This window comes from Jaculus jaculus, chromosome 10 (genome assembly GCF_020740685.1).
Source record: "Jaculus jaculus isolate mJacJac1 chromosome 10, mJacJac1.mat.Y.cur, whole genome shotgun sequence".
NCBI lineage: Eukaryota > Metazoa > Chordata > Mammalia > Rodentia > Dipodidae > Jaculus > Jaculus jaculus.
In genome coordinates, this window is record NC_059111.1 from 55,708,616 (window position 1) to 55,735,284 (window position 26,669).

The 26,669-nt window shown below is 36.2% G+C and overlaps 1 protein-coding gene and 1 pseudogene across 6 annotated transcripts in view; both read left to right on the top strand.

The window, feature by feature from the left end:
- The window catches only part of Rundc3b (RUN domain containing 3B), a 146,839-nt gene that overhangs the window by 29,352 nt on the left and 90,818 nt on the right, over positions 1 to 26,669 (top strand). For all 6 annotated transcript variants that reach the window (XM_045160433.1, XM_045160432.1, XM_045160435.1 and 3 more), the window contains exon 2: positions 15,641 to 15,756. In XM_045160433.1, coding sequence (XP_045016368.1) covers positions 15,641 to 15,756 — 116 coding nt within the window. The remainder of the gene's footprint in view (positions 1 to 15,640; positions 15,757 to 26,669) is intronic.
- Positions 5,161 to 8,696, top strand: LOC105944306 (annotated as a pseudogene).

Here is a 26,669-nt window from a genome sequence, read left to right on the forward strand (position 1 = left end):
AATGCACAAAATAAAATTGAGTTTCTAGAGTAAAATTTGAATAAGCTAATGTGGTCTCTGAGTGTTGTGTGTATCACAGATACTCACTGTTTTATATTTGCTGTAATTTGTAACACTTCTTTTTGCAGCCATCTTGTTGATTATTGATTATAGCAATGTATTTTAAGTAATCTAACAACAAAGACATATAATAAGGGTTCCTATAAATTTGGTGTAAAACAGTAGTAAAAATTATCACAGAAGTTGTGTACTTAAAAATATCACTTTTGGGCTGGAGAGATGGCTGAGCAGTTAAGGTGCCTTCCTGCAAAGCTAACAACCTGGGAAATCTAGGTTAATTCCTAGTTACAACACTCATGTAAAGCTTGATGCACAAGGTGACACATACATCTGGAGTTCATTTTCAGAGGCTACTGGTGCACTCTTTTTCTCTCTCTCTCTCTGCTTCTTTCTCTCTCACGCAAATAATAAATAAGTAAAATAAAATATAACTTTTATTAGTGTCTTCACTCTTCTGAGCTTTTTAGTTTTGTAATGAGGATTCTAGATGCATTTGTTACTTTAATTATCATTGGATTTATTCAAATTTTTCCAGATATCTGTGATATATATCAATATATATGTAGATTACTATTGCAAGGCCTTATTTTATAAAAGGTTATTTGCCACTTCTTAATTTTGTTATAGTAAAATCTATAGAAATTTGACAAAGTAATGTTTATCCTGATCTTTTCTTATTTTTAAGTTACGTTAAGTTATTTTTAGTTACAATATTACAAATCCATATTATAAATCTGCAGTTAAGGAATTATGTTATTAATTAGATCCTATAAATATTGGTTTGGAACTCATTTCTCTTGATGTATTGCCAAAGGGATAAAGGTAGTTCATATTTTTAGTTTTAAAGTTTTTAATTGTATTCATTCTTTCTTATTTCTAAGTTAACAGAAGTTTTCTTTAGATATTGAAGGTAGGAAGGAGCATCTTTTAAGTCAGAAATGTCAAAAACTGTAATTTGGAAATGAAATATTAGTTCATAAATTTTTATTTTTTATATCCAAACTGTTACTTAGACTTGATTTAGTATTTCAGGTAGTCATGAATGGTCACTTATTTATTTAAAGATCAGTCCTTTTCAGGAAATTTATTACTAATATTGATAATAATTAATTACTAATATTAATTATAAGGAATAGCATATCTGTATGATACTTTTGATATTCTTTTACATTTTTGATTTTGATAGAACTTAGCTAGTTATTGTGTTTCAGAAGAAAGATTCTCATTACTGTGATGTAACAAAGCTAGCTACATGATATTAGAGAAGTATAGAGTCAGAAAATTTCACAAGCTGGAAATTTAAAATGAACTCTGTGGACCTGACTTTCCTTCTGAAGTTCTGGCTAGTATTTGCAGGAGTGTAGGACATACATGATGAAGCCAAGCTCAGGAACGTTGCATTTTTTTCTTTAGTAGTCCTCACATAATAAAATCACTTAAAATGCTTTCTCTGTAGGTATAGAAGTTGTCATTAAAAAAAATTCTTTTTTAAAAAAAGCTTTTTCATACTTAAATATCTATGTTTGGAAACAGTATAAGTTGTGTTTTATGGTATGCTTTGGGTATTGATCCTTTTGATTTTTAGTTTTTAAATGGCTGTCAAGTTAAAATTGATTCTGTGTTTTGTAATTCATTATATTGGGTTTAATCTTACAGATCTTCTCTAGGAATGTACTGTGAAGTTAACACGAGAATAAAATTTGTGTGCTTTGTTGACTGGCTTGATCTGTAAATGTCTTTTTCTTGATCCATAAAAATATGTATGCTAGCAACCATGGCTGTTTCTTTACACTAGCTTTTATGAAGTAGATAATTTTCTGTAATTCCTGGAAAGCAAAAGTTATTAAAAGCTAATTTAATTGTTAAAGATGGAAACTGAATCATATACTCATTTTTTGTGATATGTGTTCTGTGTTATTTTAAAACATTTCTAGCTTATTGCATAGATGTGCATTACTATCTTGGATGACATAATTTTCTAAAGCAGTAGGATTTTATTACCTTAAGGAATGTGCTGATAGTCAGTTTCTACCTAACAAGAATTAGAACCATTTATGAAATTTTTTCTAGTGAAGTCAAATGTAGGAGAGGAGGATCACATGGCTTTGGTTTTTCCTTTTTAGGCATGTGTGTGCTATGTGCACATCTGTGTATGCACGTTTATATGTATTTGTGCACACACATATATGGCATGCACATGCACATGTGTATGATTCTTGGCACCACTCAGGCAAAAAACTTGGGTATCTTCCTTAGGTATGCTATCCATTTAAGACAGGTCCTTCATTAGCTCACCAGATAGGTTAGACTATCTGGCTAGTAAGCCTTAAGGATCTGCCTTCTTCCACTGCCTAGTACTTGGAATGCAGGCATAAGCAACCCAACCAGATTTTATGTGGGTGCTAGTTATTGAACTCAGGTCCTCATACTTGCACAGCAAGGACTTTACTGATTGAGCTATTTCCCCAGCCTCAGTTTTTGCTTTCTGTTTTAGAAACACTTATTCTAATCTCCTGCTGAAAAAACTTCAGTTATTTTCTCCTATTAAAAGTTTGATAGGACTCCTTACAATGAGCTCCTCCAAACACAAAATGGCCTGAATATCAATGACCTCATAGTGCCTGGCACTACCTACACAAAACCATCAATATAGGAGGAAAAGATCATGACATCAAAATAAAAGACTGATTGAGAGGGGAAGGGGATATGATAGAGAGTGGAATTTCAAAGAGGAAAGTGGGGGAAGGAATTTCCATGGGTTATTGTCAACAGTTATGGAAGTTGTCAGTAAAAAAAAAATAAAAACATTTTTTTAAAAAAAGTTTGCTGGGGCTGGGCATGGTATTGCGTGCCTTTAATCCCAGCACTAGTGAGGCAGAGGTAAGAGGAGTGCTATGAGTTTGAGGCCACCCTGAGACTTCACAGTGAATCCCAGGTCAGCCTGGGCTAGAGCAAGACCCTCCCTCAAAAAAAAAAAAAAAAAAAATTTGTTGGGCCTGGAGAAATGGCTTACTGGTTAAGGTGCTCACCTGCAAATCCTAAAGACCCAGGTTCAATTCCCCAATGCCCACTTAAGCAAGGTGCACAAGGTGGCACATGTGTCTGGAGTCCTTTGCAGTAGCCGAAGGCCCTGGTGTGCCCATTCTTTGTAGCTGCCTTTTTCTGTCTCTTAAATAAATAAAAAAAATTAAAGTTGGCTGGTTATTGGCATCATTTTTCTTATAACTCAAATGGACTTATTAAACAAAACTTTTCAAATCCTTTCTGGTTTCTCTCTATATTCTTCTTGTTTGTATTCATGTATACATGCATTGCAGCTAATATTTATCTCACTAATATTCTTTAGGTTCAAGTGACCACCTTCATGAAAGTTGTTTCCTAGCTATTTTTCACCCCCTGTGGTATTATATAATAAAATTCTTCTCTGAGCTCCCATTTCTACTGTAGATACTACTATGTAGTTGAATTTGAATCTGTCTTAGGGTTTCTCAGTAAAAATTATTTACCTGAACAAAAGGAAAACAGGAAATTATTTGAGTCACAGCTTTCTTAACTCTGCATACAATTAGTACTATTGCAAGTTCTTAGGATCTTCCAAGTGATGAGGTTAAAGGCTTGTGCCACTATGCCCAGAACAATTCCCGTTCTTTAATAAATGTACAGTAGAGTTTTCTAGAACCAATATAACATGCAATATTAGAATAGTTTAATATTGAAAAACAAGATCTAATCATTTGTTTATTAAATAAACTTTAAAGGTATTTACATGCTGTATGTTCATATGGTTTAATTCACAATAAAAAATAAGATAATAAAAAGGAAAGAATGAATTTTATAAAGGTATTTATAAGCAGGTAAACAATAGTACTAGAAATTTTTGTTTTAGTTGGGGCTGCTTGAACTCTACAAGCTTGCTGGGGAAGCCGGCCCCTTGCTCCACCTTCCTGATCAAAGTGCCCCTGGGTCCCCAGTTTCCGGATACCTTGCATGCAGGGTGTGCAGCACAAAGTGAGTAGACCAGATCCCTGTTTCCCTACTCCTGCCAGTTTCCTGGTCCTGGTAGGTCCTCCTGCAGCTGGCTTGGGGCTGCTTGGATCCTGTGACCTTGCTGCAGAAGCATGCCCCTTGCTCTGCCTTCCTGATCAAAGTGCCCCTGGCTCCTCAATTCCCAGATACCCTACATGGAGGGTGCACCTGGCACCTAGTGAATAAGCCATATCTGTTCCCAGGCTCCTCCCAGTTTCCTGGTCCCAGTAGTTCCCCCTGCAGCTACCTTGGGGCTACAAGCTTGTTGCAGAAGCAGGTCCCTTGCTCCGCCTTCCTGGTCAAAGTGCCCCTGGATTCCCAATTCCCAGATACCCTGGGCTGCCTTGAGTGAGTAGGCCAGATCTCTATTCTGTGGCTCCTCCCTGGTCCAGGTCCAGGTCCTTCTGCCTGTGATTTAGGTCCCTGTGTGGGGGCTGTGGAAAGCAGGTGTTTTGCTCTGGTATCCTGACTGGTCCCTGGGTATCAATATCCATTTTTCTCTGAGTCAGAGGGTGCATGGTCCACTGTAGAGGTAGTCCTCTTGCCTCAGACTCTCCAGCTTCCTGGGGCCTGTTTCCCCAACCTATGATTCCTGTATGCTGAGGAGTACATGGAAGTGGATTGAGTAGGCTAGAACTCCCAGTTCCCCCCAGGTACCTTTGATATACCTGCAGCCTCCACAGTCTGCACATCTATGTTGGAACTCCATCGTACACCAGTACACCAATCTGGTTCACATTTAAAACAGAACACTTTCTGAAGATCCTACAAGAATAAGAACTTGCTTCCTCAGTAGAATAATGTGGCTCCCCAAGATGGGTAGACCACAATGCAAAAAGCCAGTGAAAGTCTGAAAACTGAGAGATGTCCACCAAGGGTGCCTAGACTCACAATAGAAACCTCCAGTGAAGTCATAGAGAAATCAAGAGAAATTTAACCCCAAAATGAAAACACAACAAATGTGACCCTGATCAAACGAATTGTGGAACTGGGAGAAAGACCATCAAAAAAAAAAAAAGTCATATCAATGAAATTGAACAAAATTGTCTTTTAGAGTGTTTAACTTTTGATAGTATGCTTCACTTAATTGAAGAAAACATTAGAACACTGAAACGAGATATGAATGAATTGAGGGTGAGTCAATAAATGGAAGATCTCAATAACCAATTGATTAAGCTTAATGAAGACTTGATCAAATGTAAGAATGAATTCCAGGAAGCATCAAGAATATCAGAACGTGAACTGGAATCATACTGCAAAAACAAGATGGACATGATGCAAAATAACACGACAGAAAACAAAAATTAAATAGAGCATATAAAATCCTCTCTACCCCTCACTAAAGAGTTACTCTTGTGAAAGACAGAACCTCTGACTTGGAAGATAAGATAGAAGAAGTTCGTTGGGAGGCCAAAAACTTTGCTAAGTTCAACAAATCAAGAGAACTGAATATGAGGGACCTGTGGGATACCTTAAAATGACCAAACATCCAGATCATGGGTGTATAAGAAGGAGAGGAAATCCATGCCAGAGGCATAGATTCAACATAACCACTGAAGAAAATTTTCTGAATCTCTTTAAAAGAGAGGCCCATGCAGGTACAAGAAGCCCACAGAACATAAGACAGGACCAAAGAAGAAACACTCAAGACACATCATAGTTAAAACTCTTTAACAACATCAATGGTTTTAACTCACTCATCAAAAGACACAGATTATAAGGATGGATAAAAAAACTGGACCCTTCTGTCTGCAATCTTCAAGAAACCTACCTCACCCCTAAAGATAGACACATCCTCAGGGTGAAAGGTTGGAAAATTATATTCCAAGAAAATGGAAATAAAAAAAACAAGCAGGTGTTGCTGCTATATTGATATCTTATAAAATAGACTTCAAAGATAATCAAAATGGACAAAGGGCACTTCTTACTCATCAATGAATGATCCAACATGAGCACATCACAGTCATAAGTATATATGTGCCAAACACAGGTGCACCACAGTTTATAAAACAAAACCTACTTCACAACAAAACAGAAACACCAATACCATCATACCAAAACCATCATAGTCAGAGACTTCAATACTCCACTGTCATCAATAGATCATCAAAGCCAAAACTCAATAGGGAAATTATAGATCAACTAGAACTAACAGATGGCTGCAGAACTTTCCACCCAAACTCTACAGAATACACATTCTTCTCAGTAGCCCATAGAACCTTCTCCAAAATAGACCATCTATTAGGCCATGAAGTGTGCCTCCATGAGTTTAAGAAAATTAAAGTAACTACCTATATCATATCAGATCATAATTCTTTAAAGCTAGAAATCAACAACAGACTCTTAATGAACTCCACCAGCTACTAGAGACTAAACAACACATGTTTAAACAATGAATGGGCTGTGGAAGAAATCAAAACAGAAATTGTAAAATTCCTAGAATTAAATGATAATGAAAGCACAACTTACCAAAACTCATGTGACACAATGAAGGCAGTCTAAGTGGAAAATTAATAGTGCTAAATGCCTTTATAATAAAGACAAAGGGATCCCAAATTAATAACCTAAGTTTCCACATAAAGTCACTGGAAAAACAAGAATCTTACCCTAAGCGCTGCAGATGGAAAGAAATAGTCAAGATCAGAGGAGAAATTAAAACTAAGAAAACAGTTTTTAAAACTGATGAAGCAAAAAGCTGGTTCTTTGAAAAAACAGAGAAGATTGATAAAGCCCTGGCCAACTTGATCAAGAAAAAAAAAGTCTCAAATTAACAAAATCAGAAATGAGAAAAGGAGAGGTCACAACAGACATTCATGAAATTGGAAGGGTCATCAGGGCATAGTTCTAAAACCTCTACTTCACAAATTGGATAATATTGAAGATATGGATAAATTCTTACCCTCAAACCACCTATCAAAACTAAACACAGAGGAGATTAATCTCCTAAATCAGCCTATCAATCACATCCATGGAGATTGAAAAGTTAATCAAAAACCTCCCCAAAAATGAAAGTCCAGGACCGGATGGCTTCTCAGCAAAATTCTATTAAGCCTTCATTGAAGAACTGAAACCAGTTTTTCTCAAACTGTTTTCACAAAATCAGAGACCAGGGAACCCTCCCCAACTCCTTTCATGAAGCTAGCATCTCCCTAATACAAAAACCAGACAGATGCAACAAGAGAAGAAAACTACAGGCCTATATCCTTGATGAATTTAGATGCAAAGATCCTGAACAAAATCCTTGCACATTAAATATAACAACACATCAAAAGCATTATCCACCTTGATCAAGTAGGCTTCATTCCAGGATGCAGGGATGGTTCAAAATACAGGCATTGGTCAATGTAATACACCACATAAAATTAACATAAGAACCACATCATCATCTCAATTGATGTAGAGACAACTTTTCACAAAATACAATGCCACTTCATGATCAAAACACTGGAAAGAATAGGTATGGAGGGTTTATATCTCAACACAATAAAGGCTATTTATATAATATACCCAAAGCCCAAATAATGGGGAAAGACTCAAGGAGTTCTCATTGACTTTGGGAACAAGACAGAGGTGCCCACTCCCACCACTGTTTTTCTAAATAGTACTAGAAGTACTAGCCCAAGCAATAAGACAAGAGAAAGAAAAAGGTTTCAAATTGGAAAGGAAGAAGTCAAGTTAGTCCTATTTGCAGATAATGTGATCCTGTATATAAGTGACCCAAAAGTCTCCCTCTCAAAACTTCTAAAGGTGATTAATTCCTTCAGTAAAGTGTTTGGATACAAAATCAATGCATACAATTCAGTAGGCTTTCTATATGCAAAGGACAAATATGCATAGAAAGAAATCAGTGAGGCTGTCCCATTTTCAATAGCAACAACAACAAAAAAATTAAATACCTTGGAATAACACTGACCAAGGATATGAAAGACCTATATAATAAAAACATAAAAACACTCAAGAAAGACATTGAGGAGGACTTGAAAAAATGGAAAGTCCTCCTATGTTCCTGGATAGGTAGAATTAATATTGTGAAAATGGCAATTCTACCAAAGGCAACATATAGAGATATAGCAGCTCCCCTTTTACTCAGCAGTCCCCCAGACCCTTACTGCCCCCACCAGGTCTCCCAGGCCAGGCCTCACTCCTTCACACAGCACCTGGAGCTTCCAGATCATCGAACAGTATGTTTGTGGATGAGTTAGAGTCATCCTTTGAGGCTTGCTTCATTTCTCTTGTGAGTCAGGATTATGTGAATGGCGGTGATCAGGAAGAAATTGGAACTGATGTTGATCAGTGTATTCAGAAGTTTCAAAACAGAGTGCTTTTTCCTACAAAAAAGATTGCAGTTATCTGTTCAGAAACCTGAGTAGGTTATCAAGGAGGATGTATCAGAACTAAGGAATGAATTGCAGTGGCAAGATGCTGAGGTCCAGAAGCACTTGACAAAGCTGAGTCATTGGCAGCAGGTGCTGGAAGACATCAATGCACAGCACAAAAAGCCAGCCAAAGTCCCTCAAGGCTCTTTGGTCTACCTCAAACAGGCATATGCCAACATCCCTGCAGCTATGAAGAAGACCTTAATACTCTGGCCAGCAAGGATTCCTGTCTAGACAGTTGATCAAGCTTCCTTCCTTATAGTATTTTGGAAGAACTATGTTGAAGAATAATTTAATGCTAATTTTATGTTCCCACTATTATAATTATGTTTGTTTGTTTGTTTGTTTGTTTGTTTGTTTGTTTTTGAGATAGGGTCTCACTCTAGTTCAGACTGACCTGGAATTCACTGTGTAGTCTCAGGGTGGTTTCACACTCGATGGTGATGCTCCCATTGCTGCTTCCCAAGTGCTGGGAGCAACCCACTACTATTTTTGTGAGTGCTAGCTCTCATTCTGTCCTCAGACAGGGTCTCACTGTCTATACCAGGCTGGCCTGGATCTCAGCCCACTGCCTCAGGCTCCTCAGTGCTAACTTCTTGGGTAGTTTGTAAAGTGCATGTCTTTGGTAAGGCAAGTAAGGGTTTTTGTTTTTAGTCAAGTTCAAACCGTTAAGAGGAATGCCACAGATTTCCTCTTGTTTCATGGATTCTTTGTTGGGTTAAATATCTTTTCATAGCTTCATCTCTATTTTTCTGGTTGCAAGTTTGTTACTATCCATAGGAAAAAAAGTAATAATCTGAGAAGCAGGAGATAAAGGTTTGATTGTTAGCTTTAATAACTATTTATCCGTGGTAGTGTAGACAGATACATAAATTTTCTGTTTCAAGGCTTTGAACTACCTCAAGAAGAGGACTCTAATACAGCACATAGTGCTTCCAGAACAGTATACAGTATGCATATTTTGTGAGTTACAAAAGGCTAAACTATGCTGTTACTGTAGGTTAGTATAGGAGGTTTGATGTTGGCTTCTACTTGATGAGTTTGTATTTGCATGTTGTTTACTTGGGGATGTATCTGGAGCATACTGCCCTAGTCAGTGTGAGAACAAAGCAGACTTCATCTCATTAGTGTCACAATGGGGACACAAGTGAACTGTGAGGAGTTAAAAGCTGGTGTAAGTTATCTCTATTTTGAGGTTTGTATAGATACCTTTTCAGAGCAGATTACATCCCTTTACCAGAGCAAACACTGCACTGTCCTCAGTAGTGTCTCCTGCTCATTGTCTTGGCCCATGTTCGTCTTTAGCCTTGATGGCCCCCTAATGTTAATATTCATTAGTGTCCCTTGTCTGATCTGAATGCCACCTGGTCTGAAGCTTCCATTGTCTCCAGGGCATAGGATTGTGTGTTTGTCTCTTTTACCACCCTTTTTAGTTTTTCCTTGTGGGTATTATGTCCATGATAATTAGGCATTAGTCCCCCTTGAACATAAAAGATCACATTTATTTCTTATATGGGTATTTTATCTTTCTTTGTGAGCTTGGTTGTGTGATACTTGTAACATGGACCTATGAATACCAGCCTAATGCCAACAGAGTCCCTATTAGTAGAACAGATAGGGTAAACAAAACTTTCAAAAGGTATTCTAGGCAAGAACTGGTGGCAGACATATAATCCTAGCACCTGGGAGGTAAAAGGAAGATCAGTTCAAAGTCATCCTCTCTTACATAGCAAGTATGACATCAGTCTGGGTTACATGAGACTCTTATATTAAAAAATCACAAAAATAATTGTTACATAAGATTTTGACTAGTGGTTTAATACTAATTATGCTAATTAGAAGCTCTGAGCCAGGGCTTGGTGGCTCACACCTTTAAAATCCCAGCACTTGGGAGGCAGAGGTAGGAGAATAGCTATGAATTCCAGGTCAGCCTGACTTTGAAGGAGACTCTACTTTTGTTGGGTGAAAGCAGCTCTGACTGGAAGTCGTAGATTTTTTTGGGTAAAAACCTAATGAGACTACATCTTTTAAAAAATAATTTTTAGGGCTGGAGAGATGGCTTAGCGATTAAGTGCTTGCCTGTGAAGCCTAAGGACCCCGGTTCGAGGCTCGGTTCCCCAGGTCCCACGTTAGCCAGATGCACAAGGGGGCGTACGCGTCTGGAGTTCATTTGCAGAGGCCTGGCGCGCCCATTCTCTCTCTCTCCCTCTATCTGTCTTTCTCTCTGTGTCTGTTGCTCTCAAATAAATAAATAAACAATTTTTTTTTAAAAAAACCTTTTTTAAAAAATAATTTTTACTGGGACTTTTACGAACGTATTGCAAATTAGGAATATTACCATCAGGTTATCCTATTTTGTCCTCTCTTCCCACCCCTTTTCCACTGAGGGTAGTTATCATTGGGGACATAGGTAATCACTGGCTCATGAATGTGCCAGTCTGTTCATGTCAGGCAGACAATACCTCAAACTACACTTTCCCATCTTGTGGCTCTTAATGTTCTTTCCACAATTTGTTACATTTTCATTTGTCATTCAGTAATAATAGTGTTCTTGGTAAAAATACTGGAAACTATTCCTGGTTCTTAATGAAAATATTTTTGATTAGTATATGAATAAGTTAATTAATTTATTAGTAAATTCAAGAGTAATGTCAAATAACAATTTTTCAGTCTTGTCAAAAAAGTAATATACAGATTTAATGCAATACTAATAAAATACCAGCATCATTCTTCACAGAGATTGAAAAGATGTTCTCAAAATTCATATGGAATGACAACAGTCCTCAGATATCCAAACATATCCTCAGCAATAAAAGAACACCTCTGGAGGCATCACTATACCTGATCTAAAGCTACATTACAAAACCACAGAAACAAAAATAGCATGGTACAGGAATAAAAACAGAAACATAGACCAATGGAACAGAATTGAAGACCCAGACCTTAGGTCAAGTAACTACAGCTGCTTGATCTGTGACAAAGGTGCCAATAATGTAGATTGGAAAAAAGACAGCATCTTCAACAAATGTTGCTAGACAAATTAGATGACCATATGTAGAAAAATGAAACTAGACCCACTCATCTTGCTATACACAAAAATCAAGTCCAAATGGATTAAAGACCTCAATGTAAGACCTGAAACTGTTCTCCTACTGGAAAAAAAAAAAAAAATTGCAAGCACTCTGCATGCTATGGGAGTGGAAGAATACTTCCTGAATAAGAGTTCAGAAGCTCAGGAAATTAAACAATCACTCAACCAGTGGGGTCTCATGAAGCTAAAAAGATTATGTTCTCCAATGTTAAGCTGTCACAAATCTTTGGCTAAAAGAGGAGTTACATACATCAAATTCTCCCTAAATTAATACTGCTTATCCCATTTAAACTATGCAGACTTCACTCTCCATTTAAGAACCTGTTCTTTTTCTGAAGGTAGCAAGACCAGAGGAGACAATGAAGTACCTCTTACACTGCAGCCAAGCCATAGCTGAATCCACAGAGGAACTGGGGAGATGAGCAAGAGTGTCACTTCCATGCTGTTCCTCATAATCAGTGCCAGGGTGTAGGATACAGACCCTGACGATATTCAACGCCTACCAAACGGAGATCTAAGGCTCCTAAGAGCTCATCACTGAAGTAGACTTAAAACTCACCCACCACAGCTGAGGAAATTTTGCAGAAGGGGCGTGGAAAGATTGTAATAGACACAGGTTGAGACATCATACCCAAAGGCATTCCCTTCCCTCCAAAATAACTGACTACTGCTCCCACAACACATAAACTGCAACACCATGGGTAATACCTGCAAGTCCACTGAGGAGCGTCCCCAACAGAATGGGGGCAGGGATGAGGGAATAAAGGGTGCCAACACATGATGTATCCATAGGAAACATCTTGATGATAATAATAATAAACATTAAGAAAATGAAATTTTCATTTTATAAAATATACTTTTTAAAATATATAATATATGGTAGATTTAGTTTATTTATAATTAATAAGTAGATAATCCTTTGTATGGTTATATTTTATTTACCACAATTGAGTTAAATAAAATTAGTTAGTATAGTTCTAATTTATCACCATATATTAACTGAGCAAATGTATAAAACACATTTTTGTTGGTAGTTCATCAATCCACAGATGACTGCATAAACAACAGAAGCACATCATGATTGACAGCTAGCCATTTCACTTCTTTCAAAGTCTATAAAGGACTGTTCATTATGCCTTTGTGGCATAGTTATGTACAGGGAGTAAAACTTTTCTTTCCTAATATTGATAAGCCTACATCAAATGGATACATAGATGAGTGATGGCCAATTTTCAAGATAAAAGTATAGCAAGGAAATAAGATTATGCTCAAAGTAAAATTTAAGTCAAACATAATTTAAGTTGCTGAATAAATAAATCACTATGAAAAAGCTGATAGTGCTGCTGTTTGAGCCTGGTGTGGTGGCACATGCCTGCAATCCCAGCTTTTAGGAAGCTGAAGCAAGAAGGTGGATTGTACATTAGCTTTGGCCCTGGTATACATGGTGAGACATTGCCCCCAAAAAAGGAAAGGGAAAGGAAAAGAATGGGAAAGAAAGAAAAGGCATTACTGCTGTTTTAAGATGATCAAGGTAAACATCTGGATGAATTTAGCAGAGGAAATTGGTTGTAATAGGAAAGAGAAAGATATCCTAAAGTAAATGGCAAAGCATTTCACAGTAAAAGACCTCTCAGAGATGTTTCACAACATTGAAAGTGTAAGGGAGAAAATGTAGGAAGCTGTCACCATTTGGATTGATTTGTATAGTAGAGAGATTTCATCAAGTTTGATACTGGTAACTTTTTTATGCTGAATGGAGGTGCTAACATATGAAGAATTAGAGTGATCACTGAGAAAGCTATCTTAGCTCACTTGGTGTGATTCACATTAAAGATGCCAATGGCCTGCTTTCCATCATTTTCATGGCAACAAGCCATGGATTTCCCTTACCCATGGGGGGTGGGGGAAGCTTCCCATTATTGCTGAACAGAGAGAGACAAGAGGCTGGCAGCCAGACAGAGTAGTAGCATGCTGATGAGGCATTTGCACTGCAACATAGAAGATAAATAGATTGATCGGTTTTTAAAATATGAAGAGTTGATCCACACTGAAAATGGGATAGGACAGTTGGCCAAGGCATGCTCATGTCTAATCATGTTACCCAAAGGGAAGAATTAAGACAAGCTCCAGTCTACTCTTGATAATTGTTTGCTGAAGAAATAAAGTACTTTAATCCTCAGTATTTTGAGTTGGAGTCTTATTCTATCCCAGAGTCTCACTCTAGCCCAGGGTGACCTACAACTCACTCTGTAGCCTATGGTGGCCTGGAATTCACAACTGGCCCAGCATCTCAAATGCTGGAATTACAGATGCCGCCAGTGTTTTTAATATCTTAAGTTATGATATTCTAGAGTAATGTTTTACTTTTTTTTACTTTCTATATTGTAATTGACTACATATTAGAGTTTTAAAATATTTTGAGATTTGTAAATGTCACAATTATAAATTATTATTATTATTAAATTATAATTAAAATTATTTTTTCATCAGTTACTAAGATCATTTTGCATGGTTTCAGTTTACCCAGTCATTTTTTATAAAATTATATTTTAATATTTTGTTTACTAATTTATTTATTTGAGGGAGGGAGAGAAAGAGGCAGACAGATAATGGGCACTACAGAGCCTCCAGCCCCTGCAGATGACCTCCATACACATATGCTACCTTGTACATCTGGCTTACTGGGGAGTTCAACCTGGGTCCTTAGGCTTTGCAGGCAACCACCTTAACCACTAAGCCATCTTTCCAACTCCTACTGAGTCGTTTTTATGGCTCTTTACTGTGCTAACTGAAGGCTTCCTTTCTTTAAAATTAAAAAAAAAATTATTTATTTCTTTGAAAGTGACAGCGAGAAGGAGGCAGAGAGAGAGGGGGGGGGGGGAGAGAAAGAATGGGTGCGCCAGGGCTTCCAGCCACTGCAAACAAACTCCAGATGCGTGCACCCCCTTGTGCATCTGGCTAAGGTGGGTGCTGGGGAATCGAGCCTTGAACCAGGATCCTTAGGCTTCACAGGCAAGCACTTAACTGCTAAGCCATCTCTCCAGTCCCCTTTGTTTAAATTTTTTATGTTTAATTTTTATATAGTAATTAATAGATATAAGCCATATGAAATCTCTTTATTTTCCTTTATACTTGTGGATTTTCTGTTTGGGTTGAATAGAACGACCATTAAGCCAACAGCCTAAGAAAGAGATTTTATTTTATTTTTCAAGGTTATTTTTCAGAGTTTTCATTTCTAGTTGTTTAATACCTCTTATTATTACTACTTAATTTCATTTTCCACTATTTGTCTTGGATACTCGTGCATTGTCCTTTAAATGATAAAACCATAAAAGGAATAGGATGAGGGAATTGTTTGAGGTGACAGATCTCTTTTCTATCCTGATTTTGATGGTGAGTATATGAGTCTATACGTGGTAAAAACTGTGTTTATTTTGCCCTAGAATCTACATTTAAATATTTCCAGTCTTTGAAAATGGAGTTTATGAATATATTAAGAAGTATGTCATAAGTACACTGCTGAAGGAATTGTCCATAGGGAATAAGGAAGAGTTCAACACTCAGAAGATGTGTGTCTGCCCTGGAGGAATTCATAAGTTTATATTCTAATAAGTAAGGGCTAGGTAACACAAATGACAGAAGTTAAATTGTATTTGTCTCTTTAGGGAAACAAAAATATTCATTTATTGTAGGAATATTGAGGATAATTCAGCAAAAAAAAAAAATGTCATTTAAACTGAAATTAAGAAAGTTCATTGACATTTGGGGTATGATGTAGCTCAGTGTTAAAGCGCTTGCCTACTATGTGAGTGGCCCTGGGTTCAATCCCCAGAGCCTTCCCATGCCCTCACCCACATTGTATAAAATGGAAAGGGCATTTTGATTTGTAGAGAAAGTGAAGCATTCTTTATAGGTGTATAGGTTTTTCTATTTATAACTATTCCTAAAATCTTTGGATTTACCATTCATGAATGCACAAATCCTATTTAATTCTATTTAAAATTCTTAGGCCCTAGGTTCTTCCTATTTTTCCATACTGAAGTGAATGAATTAACTCTATGTAAAAGCAATAATCTTTATGTTACAGGTATTCTGTGAAGACCCTGATTGACCGGTCTTGTTTTGAAACAATTGACGATTCATCTCCTGAATTTAACAATTTTGCAGCAGTTTTGGAACAAATTCTAAGTCACCGACTAAAAGGTAACAGAACTGATTTTTTTTCTAATGCTTTTCTTCTGATAAGCTTGAAATTGTACCAATGATATAGTATGGTTTTGATTGAGTTAGCAGCTATTCTGTACTTTGAGAAACATCAAACTGATTTCACAATGCATGATCTTTTGGCCTGTGTCCATAGAATCTGTATTCTCAGATTTACACTTTCTTCTAGAATTCTCAGATTTAGACTTACTTCTAGAATGTACTTATTTCTCGAATTTGTAGAATGTTGTGTATGTTTATTGCTACATATAGGAACAAAGTCACTTTTCAATAATACTAAATAGTGGACCATCCCAAAGCTTACTTATTCACTTTATTCAAGGAATAAATATTCTAAGAATTAAGTATTTTTGCTTACTATATATTACCTTAACTTAGGAATCTTTTAAAAAATAGCAGTAAGTACATTAAAATAATGTAGGAAATATTTGGCTTTGTTTTCTTTAATCAGTAAGTATATTTACATCATGAATATGAATCTCTTAAAACTTAAAGGGAATATAGGAAATATGTTGTCTCTGAATTCAGAATCCATGTGCATATGCATGTTTGTATGTGTGGATTCATGGATGTGTGTGCACCCATATGTGCACATGTGTGAGGAGTCCAGAGGACAACCTTGGGAGCTATCCTCAGAAATGTTATCTGCCTCTTTTTTTTTTTTTTTGTCATTTATTTATTTGCAAGCAGAGAGAGAGAGAAAGAGGAGAGAGGAGAGAGAGAAAAACAGAAAGAGAATGGATGCTCCAGGGAAAACTAAGCATTTGACTCACCAAGTTATCTCTCTAGCCCTGAATTGAGCATTTGGGGAGGGGGGTTGTTTTGAGGTAAAGTCTCACCCTAGCCCAGGCTAACCTGGAATTCACTATGTAGTCTCCTTAGGTTGGCCTCAAACTGACAATGACCTTCCTACTTTTGCCTTCCAAGCGGTGGGATTAAAGGCGTGCACCTCCACACCCAGCTTAAATTCAGTATTTTTTTTTAAATCAAAGTATCTCAAAATATAGTTCACAAAAATCAATAATTATATAGTACGAGTCTTGATAAAGTAATAACATATAATCACATTAATTCTGTTAACTAGTTTTAAAGGAAATTTAATTATTCCATTCTTCACTTAAGATTTTCTTTTCTTTATAATCTTAATTATAAATTTAAAGTTTGTAGTAGTACGATGCTTTGGTAATTCACAAGCATTTTTCAGATGTAATTTGAAGAGTAATTCCATTCTGTACTTTTTGATTCTGAGCGTATCACATTATGCTAAATTTTAACTCATTTGAACAAATGGTTCAATTTATATAGGCAGGAAAAAAATCTCTGAATCCATTTAAAGTTCTGCTGTTAAAATCAAGCCCATCATAAAATCACTGAAGCTTTTTCTGTTAAACTTGCTTTATTACATATTAAAAGGATTATTACTTTTCATTTTTACTGTCCTTAATTTTCTGCCATTAATATAATATTTTAAAGAAAATATATTTGTATAAAAGTGAGTAATATGGATATATTTTGAAATAGTGTAAGAGTTATACTGTGTAATCATATTTTAAAATTTTTATATAAAAATTTATAAGTAACACTGGCCAAAAAAGCATATATAATATAGTATATTGTAATTACCTTAATGTTCACAAACATTATCTATGAAAGTTCCCATGATGTGGTTTACCATTTAACATATAATTATCTCACAAAATATAATTTAAAAATCTGTCAGTAGAAAAGTATAAGTCTGTGTAGAGATTGCCAGATTGAGTTATTGGGCAGATTCTACCATGTGTAAGTGGAATTCCTCTTCTACAACCAGTTGCCATCTTCTGAATTATTCACTTCAAAATATAGACTATGAACTATCAAAATTACTTCCAGTCTATCAAATCTATTAATGTTACTTCCGAGAAATATTGTGATAAAAATATAAAATCTAATTGATTTGTGGATAAAAATTCTACTGTTGTAACTATGACAGAAAAAAAATAACCATGGAATTAAGGAAATTGCTCAGTGACATATGCAAGATCATAGGCTCAATCCCTGACACCATAGAAACAACAACAAGAAAAACACTGGGCCAGGTATGCTAGCGCACATCTTTAATCCCAGCACTTGGGTGGCTGTGGTAGGAGGATCACCATGAATTCAAGGCCACCCTGAGACTACATAGTGAATTCCAGGTTAGCCTGGGCTAGAGTGAGACCCTACCTCGAAAACAAACAGCAACAACAACAACAACAAAACCCACTGGTATAGTAACATCTGTTATGTAAGATCAGTGTTTCTGAACATGCTTTGGATAAGTTGGCTACTGTAGTTTTGAGATTGATACTAATCATGAAACAATATGTAACTTGGGGTGGGCAGATTGCTCAGTCAGAAAATAAAGTACTTGCTTCACAAGCATGGAGACCTGAGTTTTATACCCAGAACCCATGTAAGTTCTGGGTGTGGTGGTACAGGCCTATAATTCTAGCACTGACAGACAGGGGAATCTGTGGAGCTCACTGGCCTGCCAGTCTCTCCTAATTGTTGATATCTGGGAACTTAAAGCATTTGGACAGTTTAACTAGTTAGAAAATTCTTACGTTTTGAGGCCATCCAACTCATTGTGCTTTGTCCTTTTTCTGCTAAACTTTTCAAATATGAGCTTAATAAACATGACATGATTACTATCATGAAACCCTTTCAGGCCTTTTCTCATTATCCTTAATCATTCTATAATATATACAGATTTTAGAACATAGTGATTATATATAGGTATGTATAAGTATATATAATTTTCAACTTAGAATATTTTAAATACATTTTTAAAGAAATAAAAGGTTAATAAAAATTTTAACATCCTAAGAAGAAAAAGAGATCAGTCACTAAAGGTATAAAATGGGATAAAATTAAGAAATATAGAAGTTGTTGGCTGTAAGCAAGAGAAAGCTAAGGACTGGAGTTAGGTAAGAATTTTCATGTTGTGTGAGAATAAAGTATTTCCATGGATATGGCCATTACCCAGCGAAGTTGAAAAGAAAGAACATGTTTGGAAAAGGGAAAAGTCCAAGGTTGATTTGTGGACATTGAGGAAACTAAGAAAAAAGAAAAAGAGAGAAAGCAAGGAGAAAAGGAAGACAAAAAGTAGCAAATTAAAGAGATGCTTAATAGAAAAGCAGTCTCATTTCACAAAACAGAGTTGATTTTAGTCAGTTATTTTGGTACAAAAGCCTAAATAATTGATATCAAATATTAAGAGAAGACTAGTTTTTGAATTTGTCAGTTGTATTATGGTCTATCACTGTCTTGCAATCTTATTTATCACTAAATTTTTTTTGAATTTTCACTTACTCAAGTGTATTCATTTGTTTAGCTGTTTATTGAGTACCTACTATATGCTGTACACTGTTTTCATGGCTGGGCATACTTTGGTGAATAAGACAAATGTACCTGTTCTTGGAACAAGAAATGCTGGCAAAGATGTACACGTGTGGTGTATGTGCTCACCCTGTGTGCATGTGGACATAGGCTAGAAAGGGATGTCAAGTGTCATCCTCTGTTGTTCTTCCATTTTATTTCTCTAAAATAATCTCTCCTCAACCTGGAACTCACTGTTGTTTGGTTTGACTTCCTGACCAGGGAGTCACAGTGATAAGGTGGCTCTAATTCTGGAAAGTGGATCAGCAAGAGGAAATGTGAGGAACAGCAGTAGAGGTAGTGATAAATAAGGAAGTATAATTATATATGTATACAAACACCACAGTGAAACCTACTAACCTGTATGCTACCTAAAGAAAAATTTTAAAAATGTAGTATGTGAGTAGTTTGGATAATTCTGGCCATAAATTTGACAATTTGGAATAATTTTGTCAATTTCTTGAAAGGCATAACACAAAAAAGTAGGATAGTGCTATTCTATTTTTAGAGATAAATAAATGTCTTAAAGATGTTCTAACAAAGAAAATTCCAAATCCATTGCTTTTACTGTTAGTTGCAGCAAACCACCAAAGGAAGAAAAAATAATTGTATTGAATACCTTCTTGAAAACATGAGAAAGAACACTTTCCAACTCATTTTATGAGGCAGCATTAGACCAGTACAAAAGCTGACAAAATATTGTGAGAAAAGGAAACTGTATGCCACTATCTTTCCATGTCTTCTACATTATAATATTCAATAAAATTTGAACAAATATTAGAATTAAAGGATACTTCAGTGCTAAAAATTCATTTTCAATGCATTTATGTATTTTATTAAAATAATTAAAAAATAAAATCACATCAGTAAAACACATTTGACAAAATTCAGCATTAACTCATGTTTTAAAAATACTTTTCACAAAATAATTCTTAAAAAGAGAACTTTCTTAGAGTCCGTCAACATAAATTTACAAAAGACTTTCTCAATCCTAGTATATTGACCTTTACTCTATATCAGAAATCTAGGTAACATGTCATTTGCTCTGTAAATTCAGTGCACTCAGTTTCGGACTTTTTTTTCGTAGACAAAGTGATTCTAAAGTTTAAAGTAGGTTCTGTAGAATAGTCAGGCACTCACACTTTGTGGCAAATACTTTCTCCACTCAGTCATCTCCCCAGCCTTTATTGTAGAATTTACAGAAATTTTCATGAATATTAATGAAGTGAGTGGCATATTAATGATGTAAGGACCATTTTCCCTTCCTAAATCATGAGTGACTGAATCTCCTTTTTAGGGTGTTTCTTCCCATGATCTGCTAGAAGAAGTCACAAGGAAAGGGTCAAGACCTCAATGGAAGCTGAAGTCTTTCACTGGTGCAGACCCTTCCTTGGGTCACATATTTGATATGGGGACAACAAAATGCAGTTTTAAGGACATTTTAGCTACAAAGGACATTCAGACTGTCAGGAGACATAGCTATCAAGATATGCTGTAACTTTCTATATCAAATTCCTTTCTGAGATTACTCTAGGTTCATGGTTGATCTCATGACTATTTATTGTTTGAGACTTTGGTGATTTTTAAAATTGAGGTTTTACACTAAAAGTTGTGTTGGGGTTTTTACAGTACACTGGCAAAATGTACAAACAGAAAACATCACTTGGGCTATCTGTAGGACTGTTTTCTAAGCTCCACCCTCATGTCTATTTGCTACATAATAAAATTCCACCAAGTTTTCTCTGCACACTACTCTGGTACTCTGGAGTGTATAATGAGAAGTTGGAACTTTCATTCATTGCTTCTGGTGGGAGCATAAAATTCTATAGCCTCTTTGGGAAAGCTTGAATTTCTTTAAAAGGATAAACATACTCTTATTTCTCAGAAATCCCAGTCCTTTACTAACAAGAAATAAAAACTTATATTTATTTACAGAAGCTTTATTTATCATTGTCAAAATCTGGAAACAATCCAGATGCCCTTTATGTCATGAATGGATAAACTGCTGTGTACAGTATAAAAACTCAGTAAGAAGAAGGGAAAGTATTTATACTCACAGCAACATGGCTTATGTCAGATATATTATGATAAGTATATGAAGGAAAACTTCAAAAGGTTAGATACTATGCGATTCCAGTTATATGACATTTTTAAAAATTTTCTTTTTTGTTCATTTTTTATTTATTTATTTGAGAGTGACAGACATAGAGAGAAAGACAGATAGAGGGAGAGAGAGAGAATAGGCGCGCCAGGGCTTCTAGCCACTGCAAACGAACTCCAGACGTGTGCGCCCCCTCGTGCATCTGGCTAACGTGGGACCTGGGGAATCGAGCCTCGAACCGGGGTTCTTAGGCTTCACAGGCAAGCGCTTAACCGCTAGGCCATCTCTCCAGCCCCAGTTATATGACATTTTTCAAAAGGTCACATTGTAGTGTCGGAGAATGGATTAAAGGATACTAGGGGTTACAAGCTGGTGAGTTGACTACACGGCATCATGAGGAGGTTTTTGTTTGTTTGTTTGTTTGTTTGTTTGTTTTGTTTTCCGTTTTTCAAGGTAGGGTGTATTCTAGCCCAGGCTGACCTGGAATTAACTATGTAGTCTCAGGGTGACCTCAAACTCATGGTGAACCCCCTATTTCTGCCTCCTGAGTGCTGGGATTAAAGGAGTGTGCCACCACGCCCAGCTGATCATGAGTTTTAATGGATAATGGAAATGGTATGAATCTTTTGGTCATACTTACATATCACCCTCTGCATTTCTCAAAATTCATAGAAGTGGGCAACAGCACTAAATTTGTCAAAAATTAAATTTATAATATAAGTAGAGAGGGCCTCAGTTTTTCATTTTAACTTATAACATTCCAACTGTTTCATCCTCTGTTACTTTGGGAAGCTGTATATTTTGTCAGAGTGCACAGTAAAATAAGCGCCAAGGAACATTCCTGTAATGTCACCTTTCCATGTTTTTCTTGGCTTATTGTTACTGTTTTCCTTTACTTTGGAAATGCGTCATAACCTGAATTCTCTTGTTATTTTTCTGGAGTAAGTAGGTGCCTTAATTTTGGTACTTTACAGGTAGTTTTATTTTCTAATCCTTCTCCATCTTGTATCTTGTATTCCTGAATGTAGTCTATTTCCCCTTCTCTCCCTCTCTTTGTGTGTGGAGTATGTGTGTGTGTGTGGTGTTATACTATGTTTGAGAATGTACATGCCACAGTGCACATGTGGAGGTAACAGGGTAACCTTGTGGTGATGTTTCTCACCTTTCCACCTTATTTGGAACAGGGTCTCTCTTGTTTTGCTGCTGAGAATGTCATGGCCCATGAGCTTCAGGATGCTCCTCACTCTGCTTTCTTTTTTTTTTTTAATTATTTATTTATTTATTTGAGAGCAACAGATGCAGAGAGAAAGACAGATAGAGGGGGAGAGAGAGAATGGGCGTGCCAGGGCTTCCAGCCTCTGCAAACGAACTCCAGACGCGTGCGCCCCCTTGTGCATCTGGCTAATGTGGGACCTGGGGAACTGAGCCTTGAACCAGGATCCTTAAGCTTCACAGGCAAGCGCTTAACTGCTAAGCCATCTCTCCAGCCCCTCACTCTGCTTTCTATTGCCATAAGCCTAGGTGTGTTGGGATTACAGACACATGTGCTACTTGCCTCCAGATTTACATGGGTTTGGGGGATGAGAATTCATGTAAAGTCATCAGGTATATTCAGCAAACCATCTCCCCAACCCCTCTATTCTTTGTATGTCATTCATTGTCTTACTCAGGGCCTCATCCAAGCAGGGCTTAGGATAGAAAGATTAAAAGTATTTCTGATTCTGATGTAGTGAAAGGAATGAGCTAGTAATCTGTTCTGCTTGGTTTGGGGAAGACAGAAAGGCAAGAGATTTAACAGTGCTTCAACAGTTTAGTTATTTAAAATATTACCTTTGTCTTCTTTCATTTATGAGTTAGTAACTTAGATAAAGAAAAATAAGAAATTTAACAGTGAAGTTAGTAGAAGCTATCATGGAAAGTTCAACTAGGTGACATGGGATCTAATGTTATAAAGACTGTACAAAGTTATTAAAATGAAAGGCTTCTGAATAATTATAAAGAATTACAAATGAATGCTAACATGCCACATATTAAAGAAAAACAATATAAGTTATAACGGGATATGTCATTTCCTGTTAATCTTTTAACAGGGATTTTAGAGTCCAGAAAGAGTTTATGAACTCCAAACTGTAGGTTTTCCATGAAGAATTGAGATAAGTAGACTGAAATGGACAGAATACAAATCATTACATTTATTCAGGGGGAATGCATGAATCAAGGGAGGAGACTGGATACATCCATGTAGTCTGGGAGCCCAGGCGGAAGCCTGGGCATGGAGGGAAATGTAAAAGGAATTTTTCAGGGAAACTTTAAAAAGGTAGTAAGAGGGTGGAGAAAAAACACATCTTTCCCCCATTCTGGCAGATAGGGAATTACTAGTGCTGGGACCCTGAGGTTCAGGCAAGGAAAGAGGAGCAGCCAAGAAGAAGGGGAAATAGAGGAGCTTGCCTCACATACCTCCCTCAGTTCCTATTATGTATGTGTGTATGTGTGTGTGTGTGTGTGTGTGTGTGTGTGTGTGTGTGTGTGTGTGTGTGTGTGTGTGTGTTTTCTTCTGGTAGGCTTTACTCTTTACTCTTAAGTGAATCCAGGAGAGAGCTGAGTGGTTGGACTCAGGGGTCAGGCTCAGGAAGAGGCCAGCACACCTGAATAGGGAGTGATGTCATTGAGAGATGAGACGGGATCAGTATTTCCAATTCTGCTAAAGCAGGCAGTGTGACATTTCTTTTGGTTTCCCTCTTTAGGTGCTCCCTGAGTGAAAGAACTGCCTTGCTCCCATTCCTCCTTCAACCTGCTCATTATTCTTAATAACACTGGATTTGCTGATTCACTTTTCAACTTAGATTTTGCATTTTTCTGAACATTTTTCCAGTTACACTTGTATTTAGCTACTCTTTTCTTTTTCATTAAATTGCCACACACTATCCTTATCAGCTGTTTATCTTCTTGACTGATACAATCCACCACAGTGTATCATTGCATGCCTGTTCCTTATGTAGAGGACACACCTTTCCTGGTATCTGAATTATTAACTCTTCTGTCTGTTTGAAAATTACTTATTGAGGCCTAGCTCTTCTACAGTATTTAAAATCATAAGTAACCTCCCCTTCTCTCATACCCTCTAAAAGTTCTGGCATCTTTATCTCTGCATTACCTTTTACAAAGTCTTTATTCCCAATGATACTCATTATAATTATGTATCCTTTTTGTATGCCTCACCAGAGCTAATTATTTTTGTCACTTTTGTTGACATATTCCAAATCTCTAGCAAAGTTTCTGAGACAGTAGACACTCAGTGAAAGTTTGTTAAAAAAAACTAGATGTTTGTTTCAAGAACAATAAATAATTTCTCTTACTCCCCCCACCCCCAGCCAAATATCATTTGGATTCAGCTTTAAAAGAGTTAGAACTCCTGTAACTGGTATTCATCTGTAATCCAGTTGAGCTGTTCCATCTAAGCAGTGCTCAGGAACTCTGGCCTCAACCTCAAAGCTCTTCCTGATTTAGATGGTAAATAGTCACTCCCCATGAGGCCCTCTTTTGAACTGCAGGATAAACACTGTTAAAAACAATAGGTAGAGATAAACCTGTCCATTTGGTTTTTGAGTTTTCTTTGTCTATTTTTGAAGGCTTTCCAACTTTTGAGTTTTAGTATGCACACAGAATGAGAGCTGGATTGTTTCTGAAGTAACATGAGCAGAAGTCATCCAGTAAAAATCCAAATATTCAGGCCAAAACATGATACCAGAGATAAGAAAATGGCTGTGAGATTGCCAGAATTTGGTGTTTAGACAATGGTCAAGGCCATGCCGAGAACACCCTTTTAAGTTATGAACTTTCAGCAGCTCTTATATCTCAGGAAAGCCACAATACTCAAATATGTTTGAAGCATTCAGTTATATGTTCTCTGTTAATTTTTTTTCTGAGACTTATTGTAAATTTGATTTGACATCTCATACTTTACAGAGTAAAATTAGCCTCTAATTAATATTTCTTGATGACTACAAGGTTCAGATATAAATGTAAAATTGGAAAGCCCTAATCACCAAAGTAACTATAGTGAAAAAGGCTAGTAAGTAGAAAAATTTTAAGTTTCACTCAAATTTATGTACTTTTCATGTGTCATTTTCAATCCAAATTGTATTCCTATGCATTGTTTAGTCTTAAATTCATATATCCTATTGTTTCTTGCTTTTCTGATATCTTTGGAAAAGACTTCACTTTAATATTTTATTCCATTATTACCATATGGACCACTTGACTTTATTCCCATACCTGGTAAAAATAGAAGAAAAAAAAGCAAGGGGAAAAAGGAGTAAAAAGGCAGTGCAGTTGTTTCTTACCTTTGTTCTATATGTGTAACTTTGTCTTTTGGAGCTGCCTATCTTTTTAATTTTAGTTTTTGGCCTTTTATCTATCATAAAAGTAATGAAACTTCAAATATAATGTGGTAGTATTAATAGAAAGTACCAGAAATACCAGATATAACTGCAACCAACAATATATCTATTATATATCTATCATCATATGCATACATGTGCGTGTGATTTGTATATTTGTTTGTTTTTAATCTCTCTTAACCTTAGTAATGGTAAGTATATTTTCATGACCATATTTATTTTTGCTATCTCATTTCAGGTTTCACTGTTCTAATATTACATATAAATACCATGTATATGTGCAAACAAATAACTGATTTCTTATTATTTGCAAGGGAAGATATTCATTTCATTGTTGAGACATAATTATTTTAGTTTGTCATAATTATAGCTATACATCTTCTAATATCTTCAACTATAATTTAAATAATTTTGAATGTTTCCAAATTTAATATTTGTTAAAATGGTGCAAACTGACATAGGATAGATATGGCACAACATTGTAAATCTTCCTTTCAACTTTCTTTTCTTTCTTCTGGCATATATACTTATAGTATGTGTGGTTTGATATGCATGTAGTGAATGCACACATGTATAGATGCATGAACTCCATGTGCTTGTGTGTGGAGGCCAGAGGACATCTTTGGATGTTTGCTTTAGTCACTCACACTGAACCTGGAGCTGCTGTTTTGTAGTCAGACTGGTTGACCAGCAATTCTCTTATCTCCACTTCCTATAGCTCTGTGTGGCCTTGTAAGGCTTTTTATATGAGATGTGTGTGACCATCTCCCGAGCCCCTTCCTTTCAATTTTCATTCAACATTGCTATGTTATTTGATTTTATAAAGAATGTAAATATTTGGAAAGGTATATGATCATGTCTTATTGGCAATTTCATTAATTTCCTATAAGTGAAAAAAAAATGACATTTGTTGGAAATAGGATATCAGAACTTTGACTTTGGGACTTTTTCCCATGTTGTTACAGTAGCAAACTTCAAAAAAGATAGACAAA